Source organism: Anomaloglossus baeobatrachus, unplaced genomic scaffold (assembly GCF_048569485.1).
Source record: "Anomaloglossus baeobatrachus isolate aAnoBae1 unplaced genomic scaffold, aAnoBae1.hap1 Scaffold_4663, whole genome shotgun sequence".
Classification (NCBI taxonomy): Eukaryota; Metazoa; Chordata; class Amphibia; order Anura; family Aromobatidae; genus Anomaloglossus; species Anomaloglossus baeobatrachus.
In genome coordinates, this window is record NW_027444005.1 from 1 (window position 1) to 20,505 (window position 20,505).

At 48.8% G+C, this 20,505-nt stretch overlaps 1 protein-coding gene across 1 annotated transcript; it reads right to left on the reverse strand.

Moving 5' to 3' along the window:
- Window positions 1-6,793: 6,793 nt before the first annotated feature.
- On the reverse strand, window positions 6,794-17,392 carry LOC142281004 (endoribonuclease YbeY-like; the record flags this gene model as incomplete). The annotated part of the gene is made up of 4 exons (XM_075332810.1): window positions 17,356-17,392; window positions 9,896-10,109; window positions 8,167-8,298; window positions 6,794-6,862 (listed from the first exon to the last, which is right to left on the reverse strand). Coding segments are annotated over exons 2-4 (411 nt in total), but the record flags the coding sequence as incomplete, so codon positions are not given.
- Between the last annotated feature and the right edge of the window lie 3,113 nt (window positions 17,393-20,505).

Sequence of the window (20,505 nt, forward strand, 5' to 3'; positions counted from 1 at the left end):
GGCTCGCAGAGTCCAGGACGGCGTTCATGGCGTAGGACGAAAAAACCAACGCCTGAGAAGTCAAAGACCCAACCTGCGGGGTCGAGGTACGTGCGACCACATTAATCTCAGACAGACAAGCTGAGATAGCTTGGAGTGCCCACACGGCTGCGAATGCCGGAGCAAAAGACGCGCCTATGGCTTCGTAGATGGATTTCATCAGGAGCTCTATTTGCCTGTCAGTGGCATCCTTGAGCGATGAGCCGTCTGCCACTGATACTACTGATCTAGCCGCCAGTCTAGAGACTGGAGGATCCACTTTGGGACACTGAGCCCACCCCTTAACTACATCAGGGGGGAAGGGGTAACGTGTGTCATTAAGGCGCTTAGTAAAGCGCTTGTCCGGAAATGCTCTGTGCTTCTGGACAGCATCTCTGAAGTTAGAGTGATCGAAAAACGCACTCCTTGAACGTTTGGGAAACCTAAACTGGTGTTTCTCCTGCTGTGAAGCCGACTCCTCTATAGGTGGAGTTGGAGGAGAAAGTTCTAGCACCTGGTTGATGGACGCTATAAGGTCATTTACTATGGCGTCCCCTTCAGGTGTATCAAGATTGAGAGCAACGTCAGGGTCAGAGCCCTGAGCTGCGACCTCCGCTTCATCCTCCAGGGAGTCCTCATGCTGAGACCCTGAGCAGCGTGACGAAGTCGAGGAAGGTCTCCAGCGAGCCCGCTTAGCCGGTCTGGTACTGTGGTCCGAGTCGGAGTCTTCACCGTGGGACCTAGGTGTCACCTCAGGAGCACTTTGCTGCGCCGACCGAGATGGGCCTGGGGGCGATGAACGCACAGCGTCCTGGGCCTGTGTTACCGGTCTGGACTGCAAGGCTTCTAATATATCTTAGCAGACCATTTATCCATAGACTGAGCCATGGATTGTGAAAGTGACGCAGAGAGTTTGTCAGCCAAAACTGCAAACTCTGTTCCTGTCACCTGGCTAGTGGAAGCCGTCTGTTCTACCTGAGCCGAGGGTCCCACCAGTGCCCGGGGCTCCGGCTGAGTGAGTGCCACAGGGGCCGAGCATTGCACACAATGAGGGTAGGTGGAACCTGCAGGTAACATTGCCGCACAAGAGGTACAGGTTGCAAAATAAGCCTGTGCCTTGGCACCCTTGCTCTTTGCGGACGACATGCTGTTGTCTCCCCTTAGAGTAATCAGTGAGGGTATATAGCCACAGGCAATAATGCGGCCGAACAGAGAAAATGTATACAGTATAACTATATATATATATATATATACACTTCGGCACCCAAGGGGGCCAGCACCTAACGGTGCTGCTTACCGACCGCCCAAAGCGGTTGTGTGACCACCAGATTCCCTGCCTGGGCCTCCCAGAGCTTGCTCTGTATTCCTCCACCGGCAGCAGTGTTATAACAATGGCTGCCAGCGTTCCGAGAGGAGGAGGGAGCCGTGGGCGTGACCTAAAAAGTGCGGGAATCTGATGCCCCACAGTGCTCAGTGAGGGGGGAGGAGGATATCAAAGTATGCTCCAGCCCTCACTCCCGACGTGCAGTCGAGCGTCCCGCCCTTACCCCTGACTGGCAGGCCCGGGGGCGGAAGTTATCGTACTAGGCCGGAGAAGCCGGGGACTAAATTTAATAGCCGCGGCCGGCAAACAGGTGCGGTCGGCGCGGTAGTCCCGGCGCCACAACAAAACACAGCAGCCGCTGCAGCGTTTGTTACACAGGCGCTCCAGCGCCGACCCCAAGGGGACACAGAGTACCTATTTAGATGCAGGGCCTGTCCCTGATAAGACTCAGTCTCCTGTCCGTCAGATTCCCCCAGGGGCTGCGGAGGGAGCCCGGTTCCAGTGCCTGGTGACCGGTTTGGATCCCACTTCTCCCAGAGCCTCAAAGGGATGGGGAAGGAAAACGGCATGTGGCTCCAGCCTGTGTACCCGCAATGGGTACCTCAACCTTAACAGCACCGCCGACATTAGTGGGGTGAGAAGGGAGCATGCCGGGGGCCCTGTGAGGGGCCCTCTTTTCTTCCATCCGATAAAAATCAGCAGCTGCTGCTGACTAAAATGTGGAGCTTGCGTGAATGTGTGCCTCCTTCAACACAAAGCATAAAACTGATGGACCCGTGATGCACGGGTGGGTGTATAGGCAGAGGGGAGGGGTTACACTTTTTAAAGTGTAATACTTTGTGTGGCCTCCGGAGGCAGAAGCTATACACCCAATTGTCTGGGTCTCCCAATGGAGCGACAAAGAAATATCCATTTTTGAGGACAGGATTTTTAATGACAAGTACATTGTAAAGTTGCCTGTTTGTACAAGCATTTTTAATCTTTAATGAACATGAGAAAACTTGTTTAAAGGGATATTCTCTTTATTAATGAGTAAAATTGTAATACAAGCAATATTGCAAAATACTTTTATATGAGAGTGAAGAGAGTTTTTACCCTTATTATTTACAGCTTGTTTCGTAGTTTAAGGCTATGTGCGCACTGGGAAATGGAATTTTCTTGAGAAAATTCCGCATGCTCTCAAAGATTACCGCACCCGCGGTAAAAAACCGCGGCAAACCGCACCCGAAAACCGCATGCGGTTTGCTGCGGTTTCACCGCGGTATTGTTCGCGGTATTGCCGCGTGCGGGTTGGGATGTGCTTTATTGCATTCAGTGCAATAAAGCACATTGAAAAAAAAAAAAAAGTCATTTAATTCTGAGATAGTAGATAGATAGACAGAAGAATAGATAGAGGGATAGATAGATAGATAGATAGATAGAGGGATAGATAGAGGGATAGATAGATAGATAGATAGAGGACAGATCGCTGCATTTCCCACGGTCGGCAGTGAGTTCACATTACCGGCCGTGGGAAATGACCGGTAATTACCTCTGCTGTCTGCTGCATTCATTCAGCGCTGTGTCTGTGACACATCACGGCTGGATGTCAGCAGTGCAGGACCCTGTGGATTATGCCGGAGCTGTGTGGATTACGCCGGAGCTTTGGTGCGGGAGGGGTTAATAAAATGGTGAACGGGGCTTGTTTGTTTTATTTAAAATAAAGGATTTTTCGGTGTCTGTGTTTTATTCACTTTACTTACGGGTTGATCATGTCAGCTGTCACATAGACGCTGCCATGATCAAGCCTGGAGTTAATGGCGGTGATCCACCACCATTAACCCCTTGTATTACCTTGCTGCCACTGCTACACGGCAGCAAGAAGAGCCGAGGACACGCCGGTGCTGCCGCATAATGCATGCGACAGTGCCGGGGCAGCTGCGGCTGATATTCTCGGCTGCGGGAGGGGGAGTGAGGCGGGGGACATTAACCCTGCCCCTCTCCCTCCCCAGCCTGAGAACACCGGGCCACCGCTGTGTGCTTACCTCGGCTGGACAGTAAAAATACAGCGGAGCCCACGTTCTTTGTTTTCTATATTTCCGTTTTCTTTCTATGTGTGTTTTATGTGTCTGTGATGTGTTCTATGTCTGTGTTCTATGTCTGTGATGTGTGTGTGTGTGTTTGTGTTTACTCTCTGCTCCGCTTCCTCTTCCTATAATGACATCACTTCCCTGCAAAACCGCAGACAGGCGATGTACATTACCGGAGGTAAACCGCGAAATACCGCAGGGAATAACGCAGGAAAACGCAGTGAACCGCACAGAATTTGCTGCCTGCGTTATTCCCTGCGGGATTTCATGATTAACATTGGAGTCAATGGAGTGAAATCCCGCAGCGATGTGCGGAAAAGAAGTGACATGCACTTGTTTTTGCTGCGGGAATCCCGCAGCAAAACATGCAGCTGTCAAATTCCGCCTAGTGCGCACAGGATTTTTTTTCTCCATAGGATTTGCTGGTGATTCACTGCAGAGATGTTATGAACATTTTCTGCAGCGAAACATGCAGCAAACCCGCGAAAAATCCGCGGCAAAATCCGGTAAGTGCGCACATAGCCTAAAGGATGTTTAAATGTGGCAGCCTCTCTCAATAGTTTGCACGCCCCGCTCGCGACACTGCACTGTTGGCTCCAAATCTAACCAGCTTCAGTGTAACTAAGGTCATTGACTGCTGTGAAGGCACAGCTGCTTCTGCTTGCAGTTTGGGCACGACTATGCCGCTAGTCTGCACTGTGAATCAAGCATTAGTGCTCTGCCTCCAGTTTGTAGGAAGCCGGGAGGCAGGGAGAGGCGCGCTCCTGAAGACTGAACATGAAACAATCCATTTTATCTGGAGGCACTGGAGATTTGTAACAGGGCACAAAGCATTGGTTTCCTTTGCGATAAAAGCGGTGACTAGATTAATTTAATTGAATCATGGGCAGCATGACGCAGACGCTGGATGAGCGATTGCAGCCAGGTCTAAACATTCCGGCGTTTCAGAAAAAACATAGCTTGGAAATCTGGCTGGTGACTATAGGGAGAGATTTAACTTATCTTACGCGGTTCTTGTCTGGCATATATGGGACACACCTGTCAATAAAGTGGGGAAGTCCGGGGAAAAGCTATCCGAGGAGCTCACTGGGCGAGTCAGGTTCTCCCTATAGTCTCCCTTTCAATTCATATTTTCTCTGAAATACTGAACTGTTTCAGAGTAAAACTTACCTGACTTTAATTGTGCAGCCAACATCTGATTCATGCTGCCCGTTACTGAGGCAGCATTAATCTATTAACAGGTTCCCTATAATAATTAATAATGCAAATATAAACCATTATTATATACTCATGTCAAGCTAAAAGCTTGTAATATCAGCAAAATCTTAACACTAGAACTACTGAGGTAGTCATTTTGACTACTTTGCACCATGTATTTCTATATAGGTGTCACGAGTCCAGTAGTTCTAGTGTTAAAGGGAACCAGTCACCAGGTTTTTCTCCTATAAGCTGCGGTCACCACCAGTAAGCTCTTATATACAGTATTCTGTAATGCTGTATATAAGAGCCCAGGCTGCGCTGTAGAACATAAAAACACCTTTATAATACTCACCTGTGGGGTGGCTGGGCCCAATAGGCGTCGATGGTCCTGTCCATCGCCTCCTCTCTTCCATCACCTTCCTCTTTCCCTACTCCATATGGATGACGTGTCCTACCTACTACATCATCCACATAGAGAGGCCTCCATTGCACTCCTGCACATGCGCTTCTCTCTGTACTGCTGAGGGCAGAGCAAACTACTGTAATGTGCAGGGAATGGTCAAAGACGGCCCGAGCATGCGCACTACAATACTTTGCTGTCCTCAGCAGGGCAGAGAGAAGTGCAGGAGGGCAGAGGAGGCCTCTGTGTGGATGTGTGACGCCCTGGGCAAGCCAGGGGTCACAGGTCATAACACCACCACACCCTACACCCCAGATAGGTACACCAAAGCTAACCAAAAATCCTTGTTGCCTTACTCCAGGGGCTGATGTCCACACCAGGGGGTGGGCCAGGCGGTTGGCTCCGCCCACCGAGGAGTTCACAGCCCTGGAGGCGGGAAAACCAGGCAGTTAAGCTAGGGAAGTGAAGGAGTGTAGACAGAACAGTGAGTGAAGTGGAAGCGAAGTGGTAGAGGAGCAAGAGAGAGGACTAAAGTTGACAGAAAAAGTGACAGTTGAGAAAGCCTGAAGTTGGTCCGGGTGTGTTCCCCGGACTGAGAACAGCAAGGTCAGCAGACGGCGGTGACTGTCTGCAGGAGAGGCTACTTGGAGGTTGCCGAAAGGACCGTGGACGGGTGGTGGCCCGGCGGTACCGGAGCGGTATACAAAGAGAAGCCAGCACCATTGGCAGGGGCCTTTCGGATCCCGGCAAGGCTAGGAGTCGCCGTGAATTTGCCAAATCCGTCAGTGAAGGGGACCTCTGGGTCTCCCAACACCCAAGTCCCGATTGAAGGCAACAGTCCAACCGTTAGAGAGAGACACCGCCACTGCCAAGGCACCAGTTTCTCAGGGCCAGCGCCTGCGGGCAAAGAGGGGCTCCTCCGGCCCATATCCAAGCCGGGGAGCGGGTTACCGGTGGGAACCCATCGCTACCAACATAGACTTAGGTGCAGGAAAAGGGACCGTCACCGTCAACTACTGGGGAAAAGCAACAGCAGCCGTCCGTGGGAACCGTCTTTCCAGCCGTGTGTTTTACCGAGAACTGTGTCCCCGTCTCAGGCTGAGTGAGTACCACAGTGCCGTGAGGCACAGCGCTGCCCCGCGTCCCTGCACCCCACCAAGCCCTGCACCGGCCCCGCCATCCCTCATCCCCCACCTCATCACTGGGCCCCGGGACAACTACCCCCTACCCACGGAGGGGAGAACCAACAACTTTGCTGCTCCCTGTCATCGCTCCCGGGATCCCCATACAGAGCAGCGGTGGTGTCCACATAATCACCACAACCGTGGGTGGCGTCACGGACAATAAACAAGCCCAAAAACCAATCCCTTTTCACTCACGGGCGAGGAGCGCCGCTCAAGTCCCCGGGATCCGGCCCATCGCTCGAGCCACCGAGCAGCAGCAGGCCGCGGCAGCAGCCGGACCCGAGCAGTGGGAGAGCGCGGCGTCCCCTCCTCCGCCCGCGACAGATGATGTAGGACGAGTCATCCACACGGAGCTGGGAAGGAGGTTGGTAATGGAAAGAAGAGAGGAGGCGCCGGACCGAGGCCAGAGATTCCCATCGGACTAGACCACCCCTCAGGTGAGTATAATGAAGATCTTTTTTATGTTATACAGAGCGGCCTGGGCTCTTAGATACAATATTCTAGAATGCTGTATATAAGGGCTCACTGGTGGTGGCCACAGCTTTTAGGGGAAAAACCTGGTGACAGGTTCTCTTTAATAAGAAAAGAAACAACTAACCTTTTTCCAGTCTTCTGGACTATGATGTGTATAACCAAGCAGGTGACATAAGCCGTGTACTGCTGTCACCTGGGAGAAAAATAATTATTTATATGTGAATCTTCTGGAAGTAGAAATACAAATATTCACTAGAAGGAACAACGCACTCAAATGTAATCTTTATATGTGACAGATTCGCTGACTATACTTACTGGTGGAGGCGCAGACACTGGACAGTGGAATGAAAGGGAATATGTCACCAGGTTTTTGCCATCTAATCTGAGAGCAGTATAATGTAGGGGCAGAGACCCCGATTAAAGCGATGTGTCACTTACTGAGCTGTTTACTGTCATTTTAATAAAATCACTGTTTTCTCTGCTGCAGATCTAGCAGTTACACAGTGCTCATGAATATGCTGGACTACCTGCAGCACGCCAAGTAGTCCTGTAATGATAATCTACTGCTGATTAATCAGTGATTTATCAAAACTACACTAAGCAGCCCGGTAAGTGACACATCGCTGGAATCAGGGTCTTTGTCTCTACATTATGCTGCTCTCAGATTAGGTCACAAAACCTGGTGACAGATTCCCTTAAGGCTGGAGTCACACTTGTGAGTGACTCGGCAAGTCTCGCATCGGCATCACCTGGCACGGCCGCACACTCTCTGGACAGGAGCGTCTCAGCTGCATAGAAATACATGTAGCCGACCCGCTCCAGTCAGGAGAGTGTGTGGCCGTGCCAGGTGATGCCGATGCGAGACTTGTGCGAGTCACTTACAAGTGTGAAGCCGGCCTAAATGTTTCCCAGCAGATTTGTCAGAGCTTTTCCCTTCAATCTTCAGTACTGCTCTTAGGCCCTGTGCGCACTAGGCGTTTTTACCCGCGGATTTACAAGCGGTTTTGCTGCGGAAATTTCTTGAGAAATGTTTGAAATCTTTCTGCAGACATTTCCCAGCAAAACCTATGGGAAAAAAAATAGCTGTGCGCACACTGCGTTTTTTTCTCAAGAAAATTCTTTGTGAAGATTTTCTTGAGAAAATTTCTTGAGAAAATGTGCTTGTCACTTCTTTTCCGCAGGTACCTGCGGTATACCCCCAAATTTCACTCCATTCACTGTAATGTAATCGCGAAATTCCGGAAAGGGGATAGGGGAATCGGAATAGGGGAAACCATTCTTAACCCCTTGTGTAACCCAAGTAGAAGTATAATGGTCCAGGCAGTAAATCCTCTGTTTGACTACTGCCTACAGTGATCTGCTCATCTCCAAGTTCTTATCCAAGTCATCTCAGATCCTATTTCTATGTCATACCTCACAACAACCAACCTATGAGCTACAGAGAATTGTTACTGACAGCTCGATAACACCATAAGATTTGCATTCTCCATAACTTACAGTCAAGACATTGTTAAAATCCTCCTTCTTTTCTTGACACTGGTGATATATAAACTCTACTCCAAGGTAAATGTCTCCTAAATTGTATTCATCTGGGAATGGTGGATTAGGTAACAATCCGGGGCACAAATTCTGGAAGTATACAAGGAGCACACACAGTCAGATGTAGCCAACACATATTGTATATCATTGCAATTACTTAAAGCACCACTCCAGCATTTTTTAGGGGTTTTTTTCAGCGTTGGAATGCTTTAAATCTAAATCCTCTGGCCCCGGTCTTATACTCAAGCCTGCTTTACACGTTGCAATTTCGCATACGATATCATATGCGATTTGCAACGCCCCCATCGTATGTGTAGCACGTTCAATTTGTTGAACGTGCCGCACAAACGATTAACCCCCGTCACAGGTACTTACCTTCCATACGACCTCGCTGTGGGCGACAAACGTCCACTTCCTGGAGTGGGAGGGACGTTTGGCGTCACATCGACGTCACGCGGCAGCCGGCCAATAGAAGCGGAGGGGCGGAGCTGAGCGGGACGTAAACATCCCGCCCACCTCCTTCCTTCCGCATTGTGGGCCCGGAGCCGCAGAACGTAGGTAAGATCTGTTCATCGTTCCCGGGGTGTCACACACTGCGATGTATGCTACCCCGGGTACGATGAACAATCTGATCTGACGTTCAATTCGTCAGGAATGAACGACGTGCATGCGATGAATGTTTTTTCGTTCAATCGCAATTGCACGTCGCTGTCACACGCTACAACATACCTTACGATGCCGGATGTGCGTCACTTACGACGTGACCCCGCCGACACATTGTAAGATATCTTGTAGCGTGTAAAGCGGGCTTCATTCTCTGCCATCTTCACCTTCTATCGCCACCGTTCCGGTCAGTCTTGGGCAGTGTTTCATGGAGCGCGCCAGTGGTCACAACTCAATCCAAGTCTATGAGAGCCTCGTTCTGGCTCACATTGACTTGCCTTGGGAGCTTGTGAAGTAACTTCTGCCCAGTCAGAATTTGTCATCACAAGATGGTACAGCGAAAACAAAAAAAGGTTAAGACGTCGGAGGGTAAGTATAAGACTTAGATGTAGGCCGGTGTCACAATTGCAAGGGACTCGCGCAAAAATTGAGTCGCATCACCCGTCACGGCCTGCTGCTCTTTGGGCAGGAGTGTGCAGCAGTATAAAAATACATGCAGCTGCACACTCCTGTACGGAGAGCGGCAGGCCATGACGGGTGATGCGACCTCAATTCTCGTGTGAGTCACTCCAGCCTTAAAGCAGCACTCCAGCGGTGAAATACCGAAAAAACCTCTGGAGTGGGGCTTTAAAGTCAGCCTTTCACCAGGTCAAAAGTGTTTATTTTATTCCCGTTGCTCCCATTGAGTATTAAGATGTTTTGGTTTGTTTTTTTTAAATCCACCATATGGTTCTAGAGACCTAGATCTGTTTATTTAGTGCTAATTTTTGACATATTTACCAAGGGGGTGTGGCTGAAAGGATTTGTTGGAGCTTATCTTTAGACTTCTGCATTATAAAACTGAGCCATGCCCCCTTGGTAAAGAGAATAAAAAGCACTAAATAAAAAGGTCCATATCTCTGGAACCGTATGGCGGATTTTGTTTTCTTAAATGAATACTCAGGGGAGAAGCCACCATAAAATAAGAGCAAAAACGGCCCACTGTTGAGATGGTGACAGATAACCTGCTCTGCTGTTTCTGTACCTCATGGAATGGAAATGACAGCACGTCCGTAGCTTTGTCTTGCTGTCTGTAAAGTCTGTTCAGGTGTCGGATCTTTGTATCATTTATACATATTACCCCGACATCAAACCTCTCCACGCGGAGACACTTTCTGGCAATTTCTAGATTCTTGCGTAAATGGGCTCTGCGGAGAGGGATCACATGCTGCAGGTTCCGGATAAGAAGAGACATTACCCTGTTGAGACAAGTAATACTTAGAGACTTGGCGCTTTGGTGTTCTCCCCTTTTTGTTAGAAGAGTTTTTAAATAGTGATGGGCGGACTCTCAGATTTATGAGATCAGCACGTTTAGCCGGACTTTTAAAAAAAAAAAAAAACGGTTCCAGCCCGGAATTGATCCCAGATATCTGGCTGGACGCCGGTCACCATATAAGTCTATGGGGACCAGAATTTGGTGCTTTTTTTCTTTATTTATTTAGTTTTACAGTGACCCACAGATAGGTTCTGTGATTGCAAGCAGCCAAAAACTACACTGCCCCACAGGCTGGGGGCGCATCTGACTGCAACCAATCACAGACACCAGAACTGCCGGTGGGCGGGGGAAGCAGTGAATATGTATGAGGCTAATGAGCAGCCCCGGAAGAAGACTGAGCAACCCAGAAGCAGTTACAGCCGCGCTGGAGACTCCGTAAGTATAGTGTGATTGCTTTATTTTTTTTTATTTCCCAAGTTGCCGGGTCAGGCACCCGGATACTTTTTAAGCCGCACGGATATAGACTTTTAAAGTCCTGGTCCGCCCATCACTATTCTTGGACAATAAAATGAACATGAAGTTTTCCTTCTCCAGTCAACAATCAACTTTATTCAGAGGGATAAACAGACAGAAAACATGAAATTTCCTTTCAGCTTTACTAAAAGGAAAATTAAATGCGTTGAGTGGGACTAAATAGCCGCGGACCTCCTGTGTCTGATGGATAGGTCAGCATTAGGCTAATTTCACACATCAGTTTTTTCCATCAGGCACAATCCGGAAAAAAAATGGGTAAAACGGATCCGGCGCCGGATCCATTTTATCCCCATTGATTTGTATTAGCGCTGGATTGTGCCTGATGGCCTTGCGTTGCATCCGGCTTTTGCCGGATCTGTCATAATTGCCTAAAGCGGCGGCCGGAGGGAATGTATCTTGTAACTTTTTTTGTCCGGCAAAAAAAACGCATCACGCCGGATCCGGCGTGTTTTACAATGGAAGCCTATAGACGCCAGATCCGGCATAATGCGGTAAAAAACGGATGCGGCCGCCTGATCCGTTTTTGTAAACTGAGCATGCTTCGATGTATTGAAAAAAATGGATCCAGTAAAAAAAAACGGACAAAAAGGATGCAAAAACGGATGCGCCGGATCCGTTTTTTGATGGATCAGGTATATTGGAACCGTCAAAAAAAAGGGATCAGGCACATCAGTTTTTGCATGTTCTGCGCCGGATCCGTTGCATCTTGCACACGCCGGATTGTGCCTGATGCCAAAAACTGATGTGTGAAATTAGCCTAAAGGGGGCTTTACACGCTACGACATCGCTAATGCAAACTCGTTGGGGTCACGGAATTGGTGACGCACATCCGGCCGCATTAGCGATGCCGTTGTGTGTGACACCGATGAGCGATTTTGCATCGTTGCAAAAACTTGCAAAATCGCTCATCGGTGACATGGGGGTCCATTCTCAAAAATCGTTACTGCAGCAGTAACGAGGTTGTTCCTCGTTCCTGCGGCAGCACACATCGCTCCGTGTGACACCGCAGGAATGAGGAAGCTCTCCTTACCTGCCTCCCGGCCGCTATACGGAAGGAAGGAAATGGGCGGGATGTTACGTCCCGCTCAGCTCCGCCCCTCCGCTGCTATTGGGCGGCCGCTCAGTGACGTCGCTGTGACGCCGCACGGACCGCCCCCTTAGAAAGGAGGCGGTTCGCTGGTCACAGCGACGTCGCCGGGCAGGTAAGTATGTGTGACGGGTCTGGGCGATGTTGTGCGGCACGGGCAGCGATTTGCCCGTGTCGCGCAACAGATGGGGGCGGGTACCCACACTAGCGATATCGGGACCGATATCGCAGTGTATAAAGCCCGCTTTAGGAGATCGGTGGTTGTCCGACACACAGCTCGCCAGCCATTCAGCTGAAACCTGCCACAAACGGTTACTGGCTGAGTTCACATGTCTAGTAATCATTCGTCAGAACAGATCCTGCAGCAATTTGTTGGCAAAAAAGTTATAAGTAAATCAATAAGGTTTTGTCAAAGCCAAATACCAGGATGTATCAAATACAAAGCAGCTTTATTTAAGCTATGACATACCAACAAAAGGCAAAAAACAGCATAAGGCTAAGTTCACACACCGTTTTTTTGATGCTGCGTTTTTGGCCGCTAAAAACGCACCCACGTCGAAAAAACGCGTCAAAAAACGCATGCGTTTAAACAAGTGTTAAGAACGTATGTAAAAGAAAATAATTAGCCTAATATACATATAGCTGCCGAAATTTTGCAACATTGAAAACTCATTGTGGGCACACAGCGTCAGGCCACGTACACACGTTGAGTTTTTGGTGATTTTTTTTTACTTCAGTACAGTATTTGTAGCTAAAACCAGGGGTGGGTGATAAATACAGGAGTGGTGCCCGTGTTTCTATTATACTTTTCCTCTGATTGTTCCACTCCTGGATTTGGCTACAAATACTGAGGTAAAAAACTCACCAAATACTCAATGTGTGCACATGGCCTTAAAGGGGTTTTCTTTTCCCATGAACAAAAGGTCATTTGGAAGTTGATTTTTATCAATAGATCTTGGAATAATACATTTCACCATTGTATGTGTATAAAAAAAACAAAAAAAATGTTCCTGTGCGGAGATAATCTTATATATGTGTCCCTGCTACATACTGTGTAATGGCCGTGACTGACCGTACAGGCACATGGTTTGATCATACCACATCTCCTGGGCAGAGGAGGATGTCAGTATACAGACATTACAGCACTGATCACAGCTGATTCTTTCTGTGGGTAAAACATTTTCCTGCCTGTTTTTTAAAAAAATGTTTTACCTCAAAGAAGGAATAATTTGTGATACCATGCTATAATGTTTGTATACTTTATTACTTCCTCCCTGGCCCAGGAATTGTGGTATGATCAGACCATGTCCCTGTACGGTCAGACACAGCCATTACACAGTACATAGCAGGGACACATATATAAGATTATCTCAGCAAAGGAACATTTTTTTTAAAACAGGCAGAAAAATTATTTACCTCACAGAATGAATCATCTGTGATCCTGTGACGTAATGTCTATAAACTTTTGCATCCCCCCCCCTGTTCAGGATCTGTGGTATGATCAGACAATGTCCCTGTACGGTCAGAGACGGCCATTACACAGTACATAGCAGGGACATTATATATATATATCTATATATATAATTGCCTTATTCTGTCTGTCTGTCTGTCTGTCATGCTCCAAAATTGTGTCCTTCCGGTGACATTGTGTCCTTACAGTGACACAAAGCTGATTGGCCGCTGGGCTCGCCATGGCCCCGCCCCCCCACACGGATTGGCCTCTCGCCCCGGCTCTCTGCAGGCCCCGCCCCCCTCACGCAATGCACGCTCGCTCTGGCCCAACTGACACGGACCTCCGACTCTCAGGTGAGTACACACACATCAGATCACACTCACTCTCACACACACCTCACACACACATCGCATCCACACTCACAACATCCTGGGATATCGCTTGCTTCTCGGCCGCGATACTGTGCTGTGAGCTTTCAGGACCTGCCGGAAGATCACATGGCCAGAAGCATGTGGTATCTCCGGATGTTGTGACTGTGAGCGCGTATGTGCAATATCGTCAATGTGTGTGTGCGTGAGTGTATGCGATCGGGTGTGTGTGAGTGTATGCGATCGGGTGGGTGGGTGTGAGTGTATGCGATCGGGTGGGTGGGTGTGAGTGTATGCGATCGGGTGGGTGTGAGTGTATGCGATCGGGTGGGTGTGTGTGTGTGTGTGTGAGTGTATACGATCGGATCTGTGAGTGTCGGCAGAGAAGCACGGCGTGCTGGAGGAGGCTGGGAGGAGAGAGGCTGATCCTGGCGAAGGCTGGGACAGGGAGGCTGATGTTGGAGGAGGCTGGGAGGGTGTAGGCTGATGCTGGGGCAGGCTGATGCTGGGGGAGGCTGGGAGGAGAGAGGCTGATCCTGTCGAAGGCTGGGACAGGGAGGCTGATGTTGGAGGAGGCTGGGAGGGTGTAGGCTGATGCTGGGGGAGGCTGATGCTGGGGGAGGCTGAGAGAAGAGAGGCTGATGTTGGGGGAGGCTGAGGCTGGGGTAGGCTGGGAGGAGAGAGGCTGATGCTGGGGACAGAAAAGGCTGATGCTGGGGACAGAAAAGGCTGATGCTGCGGGCAGAGAGGCTGATGCTGCGGGCAGAGAGGCTGATGCTGCGGGCAGAGAGGCTGATGCTGCGGGCACAGAGGCTGATGCTGCGGGCACAGAGGCTGATGCTGCGGGCAGAGAGGCTGATGCTGCGGGCAGAGAGGCTGATGCTGCGGGCACAGAGGCTGATGCTGCGGGCACAGAGGCTGATGCTGGGGGCAGCATGGGGGATGGAGCACTATGGGGGATGCGCAGCATGGGGGATGGAGCACGATGGGGAGTGCGCAGCATAGCGGATGGAGCACGTTTGGGAGTGCGCAGCATGGCGGATGGAGCACGATGGGGAGTGCGCAGCATAGGGGATGGAGCACGTTTGGGAGTGCGCAGCATGGCGGATGGAGCACGTTTGGGAGTGCGCAGCATGGCGGATGGAGCACGTTTGGGAGTGCGCAGCATGGCGGATGGAGCACGTTTGGGAGTGCGCAGCATGGCGGATGGCGCACGTTTGGGAGTGCGCAGCATGGCGGATGGAGCACGTTTGGGAGTGCGCAGCATGGGAGATGGAGCACGATGGGGAATGTGCAGCATAGGGGATGGAGCACGATGGGGAATGCGCAGCATGGCGGATGGACCACGTTTGGGAGTGCGCAGCATGTCGGATGGAGCACGTTTGGGAGTGCGCAGCATGGCGGATGGAGCACGTTTGGGAGTGCGCAGCATGGCGGATGGAGCACGTTTGGGAGTGCGCAGCATGGCGGATGGAGCACGCTGGGGAGTGCGCAGCATAGGGGATGGAGCACGTTTGGGAGTGCGCAGCATGGCGGATGGAGCACGTTTGGGAGTGCGCAGCATGGCGGATGGAGCACGTTTGGGAGTGCGCAGCATGGCGGATGGCGCACGTTTGGGAGTGCGCAGCATGGGAGATGGTGCACGATGGGGAATGCGCAGCATAGGGGATGGAGCACGATGGGGAATGCGCAGCATGGGGGATGGAGCACGATGGGGGGTGCGCAGCATGGGGGATGGAGCACGATGGGGGGTGCGCAGCATGGCGGATGGAGCACGATGGGGGGTGCGCAGCTTGGGGGATGGAGCACGATGGAGGGTGCGCAGCATGGGGGATGGAGCACGATGGGAGGTGCGCAGCATGAGGGATGGAGCACGATGGGAGGTGCACACCTCCCCCCAACACACACACACGCACACACACACACACACTGCACAACACACACACACTGGGAAACACAAACACCGCCCTACACAGACACCCACACACACAGACAACGCCGCACACACACAACACCTAACACACAAACACCGCGGCATACATAAATATACGCACATACCGCACAACACACACATTGCACAAAACATACCTCCCCCAAAACACACACACGCACCCCACACCCACACAAACCGCGCAACACACACACACACAACGCTACAGACACACAGCGCTCCACAAACAATGCAACACACGCAACACACATACAACACCGCTCTCACCCCCCGCCACACCCAGAACATGTACAGCGCCCTACACAAACACTTGGTAAGTACACACAACAACATCTATATATATATATAACAAAAATCATACATGAACTACACAATTTGTAAATTCTAGAATACCCGATGCGTAGAATCGGGCCACCTTCTAGTATATATATATATATATATTTCTATATATATTTATATATATATATATATAATTTATCACAGCATAGGGACAAGTTTTTTTAAACACATCCAATTGTGGAAATTATTATTCAAAGATCTACTGATTATAATGATCTTTGTTAGTAGGAAAACCCCTTTAGGCTCTGTGCCCACGTTGCGTATTTGCATGCAGTTACACTGCGTTCTCCACTGCAGCGTAACTGCATGCATCCTGCGTCTCCAGCACAATCTATGAAGATTGTGGATAATCCATGCGCACGTTGCGTTTTAGAATGAAGCGATTTGCATGCTGCCAAATCACTGCGTTCTAAAAAGCAACATGTCACTTCTTTCGTGCGCTTTGGATGCAGCCCCCCCTCTGTCTGTGGTGGGGGCTGCATCCAGAGCGCATGAAATCAGCTTTTCAGTATGCAGTGTTTCTGCAGTGATTTGAAGCACACGTGTGCTGTTTAATCGCTGCAGAAATTTCTACAGGGACAGAACGCAACGTGGGCACATAGCCTTAAAGTGAACCTGTCAGGTCCAATATGCACGCAGTATCACGAGCAGTTCTGGGTGTATATTGCTAATCCCTGCCTAACCGTCCCTGTATACACTAGCATAGATAAAGAGATCTTTAGAAAAAGTATTTCTAAAGATCTATTACCATATGCTAATGAGCGCAGGGACTAGTCCCCTGGGCGTTAGTTCCCCGGCCAGTCGCCCCTCATTAGCATGTTAGTATGTCCCTGTGGGCGTGCTAACATGCTAATGAATGTGCAGCGTCAGAGGATGATCTCACTCACCAATCCGCCGCCATCGCGTCCTCTGTGAGATTTCGACTCAGTGCGCATGACCCCGGACTTTCAGTCATGCGCACTATGTAGCCGTGTGTACGCGTCCCGGCTTCAAACTGAAGTAGTGCGCATGACCCAAACTCCGGGGTCATGCGCAAAGAGCCGAAATCCCCCAGAGGACACGATGACTGAGGAGAGGTGACAGATCATCTTCTGGTGCCATACATTCATTAGCATGTTAGCAGACCCACTAACATGCTAATGGGGCTGACTGGCCGGGGAACTAACAACCTTTTGGGACTAGTCCCCTCGCTCATTAGCATACGGTAATAGATCTTTAGAAATACTTTTTCTAAAGATCTCTTTATCTATCCTAGTGTATACAGGGACAGTTAGGCAGGGATTAGCAATATATACCCAGAACTGCTCGTGGTTCTGGGTGCATATTGCACCTGACAGTTTCCTTTAAAGTAACTGCTGTGCGATATGAAATCAGGCTGGACAATGCACACTGGACTGGAGGGACAAACACACCATGTCCTGCCATCCACGGACTGTATGGAGTTCAAAAAAAAAAATCACGTGACGAGAGCCGAGCGCACCGCGTCCAATCACTTACGTTATGTACGGGCTTGTGCTCCTGGACTCTGCACGAAAGCGGAACTTTCACTGCGAGACAGGGGGGAACCATACTTCTGATGGACCGAGAACACACCGGAAGTAAGGCTGTTTAGACCGGAAGTTGATGGGTTTTTTTTTTATTTCGGTTATTTTTCTCTTAGAAGAGGTGCAGCGGCCGGCACTGCAAGCGAATGTGTGAGTAGCGGTGTGAGCCGCCGTCCCCCTCCTCCCGCTGTGTGACGTGTCACCTCTGGCTCGTAGTTACCGCGTGTTGTGTCTCCACGAGTCTTCTGGTTTTCGCTCTCGGAGAATGCTGAAGCTTGTGGTTCCCCTGGTCACATGACTGATCCTCTTCTGTGGTATAATATAAGCGGCTGTTGTATGGAGTTCTGGTTGGATGTCCCTTTCTGGTTGGGATGTTTTTCTTATGGAGAGCTGTATGGCGCAGTCTCAGGAGGAGCAGTGTATTGATTTTACTGATGTCACTTTTGAAGCCAGTGACATAGGGACCCAGTTCAAGGGTTTGTCCAAGAATTAAAGTTTATCTATCATTAAGGCCAATTTATTTCATTTTTACTTAAAGGTTTATTCCAAGATCCCATCCCAATAGGTAATAGGTGTAATAATATTATCAAATTCGTCCAATTAACCATATAACCTTTATGACCATAATTGCAGTTACAGTGCCACCCCAAGGTCACATTACCGCACGCACAAACTCCATATCAATGCATGAAAAACAGGAGGAAAGGGAGTTCAATGTGCAAATATTTTTATCAAAATAAGGGGGAAAAAAGGGGCTCTGGTGAATAAACATAAAAATTGTGTGTTTAAAAACACGTAACAGAGGGAGGGACTTGAAATGGGCATACAATACATGATATACACATGATCAAACTCATATAAATGTATAATGGGTACAGTCACATCAGAATTGCTTATATACAGACAAGATAAAAAAAAAAAAGGGCAGAAAAGATCTTACATTAAAGTGGCTAGTGCATATAAATCAACATGTCTCCAAAACGCAGACAATGGGCTGCCTATATCCCATTTCCTAGTCTGTCTCAAACGTGCCAAGTGCATAAATAACACACAAAGTAGAACATTGTTAGTACAGATGAGAACATGTACCCACCATAAAGTTCAGATGCCAGCAGAAAAGACCCAAAAAGCCCCGTCCCAGAGCAGAAGCTTCCTCCCAGCCCGTCAACACATGTTTCGCCATTGGGAGACCAGCGCGTCCCGTTTGCAGCTCCATCAGGGAGGGAGAGAACATGTGTCCTCCTCATAGAAAGCGTCCATTTAATATGCCCGCCCTACACTACTTCCGCCTGCGTCATTCTCTGTAGTGATGCATGCGCAGTTGCTTGCCACAACACCGCGGGTGGTAGAAGCCGTCAGACAGACACGGCGCATGCGCAGGAACAGATACGCGTCATTCTGTGCACGCGCTGTCGCAACATAGATGGCAATCCACCAGCAGTGAAGCGGGGACCAACAGCGCATGTGTGCAAGAGATGATATTCACAGAGAATATAGATAATAACATCAAATAGACAGGTGTTGCCATTCCGTATATCATATATCATACGTGGAACAACAATAGTGTTAACTTGCAGTCTAATGGAAACATACCACTCAATATATATTTTAAGAAATACAGCAAGATGTATACAGAAATAATTCATTATCACTCAACAAAAACGCGAGCATAAGATGGATATTTTTTCATCTTGATATAAATAATGGGGTCATCCAGTGGATTATTTCCAGAACACAGAGTCTGTGGCAGAAGGAATAGTATACAATCCAAGTCTAAATATGATGAAACAGGGGTACAAAGAAGATATATCAATTTTAGTGCAGTCAGCAAGAATACGCATATGTCAACGAGGAGAAACACAAAGAGGGAAAGTTAAATTTACATCAAAAATGATAGATAGAGATATATATATATATATATATCTCTCTATCGTTTTTAATGTTATTTTTACTTTATATATATATAATATATATATATATATATATATATATATATATATAAAAAATGGAATATTGGTGATGATAGGCAGCTCTCACAAAAACGGTACAAAACTAATAGTTTCTTTCAGTCCCTAGGGACCAATGTATCGTAGGATCCATCGGGCCTCGCATTGAGCCAACTTCTTCTTGAGGTCACCGCCTCTGGATCCACCACTTATCACATCGATGCCCCTTATCTCCAATTTAGTGGAATCGCAGGAATGAGACGCTTGAAATGTTGAGGAATGGTCTTTAAAAAGGTGTTATCTTCTGCAGACCTAGCTACCTCGATATCATGCACGGGAAGTGAGCCCAACAGAGATATAGATCAAGAAGCATGGACACGTGGCATAATATACCACATGTCTAGTACCACACGTGATATACCTCCTTATTCCAAAGCGTCTCATTCCATCCGAAGAAGAGAAGGTCTTGGTCCGGATTATATTTTTACAGGCTAAACAATGTCCGCATTTGTAATAACCTGTCAAAGGGGCACCAGTATTAAATGGATTCTGGACAGGAGGGACGTAGTGACTGTTCACCAGAATGTCTTTCAGGTTCCAGGAACGTTGTGCCATCATGAGTGGGGTGTTAGTCAGAACGCCTGACAAAATAGGATCAGATAATAATATAGGCCAATGGTTCTTCAAGACGTCCCTCATGGCACCCCACTCATGATTAAATGTCCCGATGAACCTAAGTTCAGGCTCCAGGGGTTCCTTTTTGGAGGTATAAGAGAGGAGCTGAGGTCTAGGTGTCCTCTTAGCTCTCACATAGCCCCTTTTAATGTCTCTAGTGCTGTAGCCAAGATCATGGAAGCGACGTCTGAGATCACGAGATTGAGCCTCAAACTTTTGGTCTGACGAGCAAATCCGCTTCATCCTCAGAAATTGTTCAGTCTTTATGGGTCGGATAGTAGAGGGAGTATGAGCAGATGATGGATGCAGTAGAGCGTTGCCAGAGGTGTCCTTAAGGAAAACATCAGTTTGAATAAGGCGATCCATGCCCACCTCAATCCTGATATCTAAAAAGTCAATGCAACTGCTGCTATGCTTGTAAGTGAGCTTGATATTAAGGTCATTACAGTTAAGCTGCCCAATAAAAGACTCAAGTTGCTCCA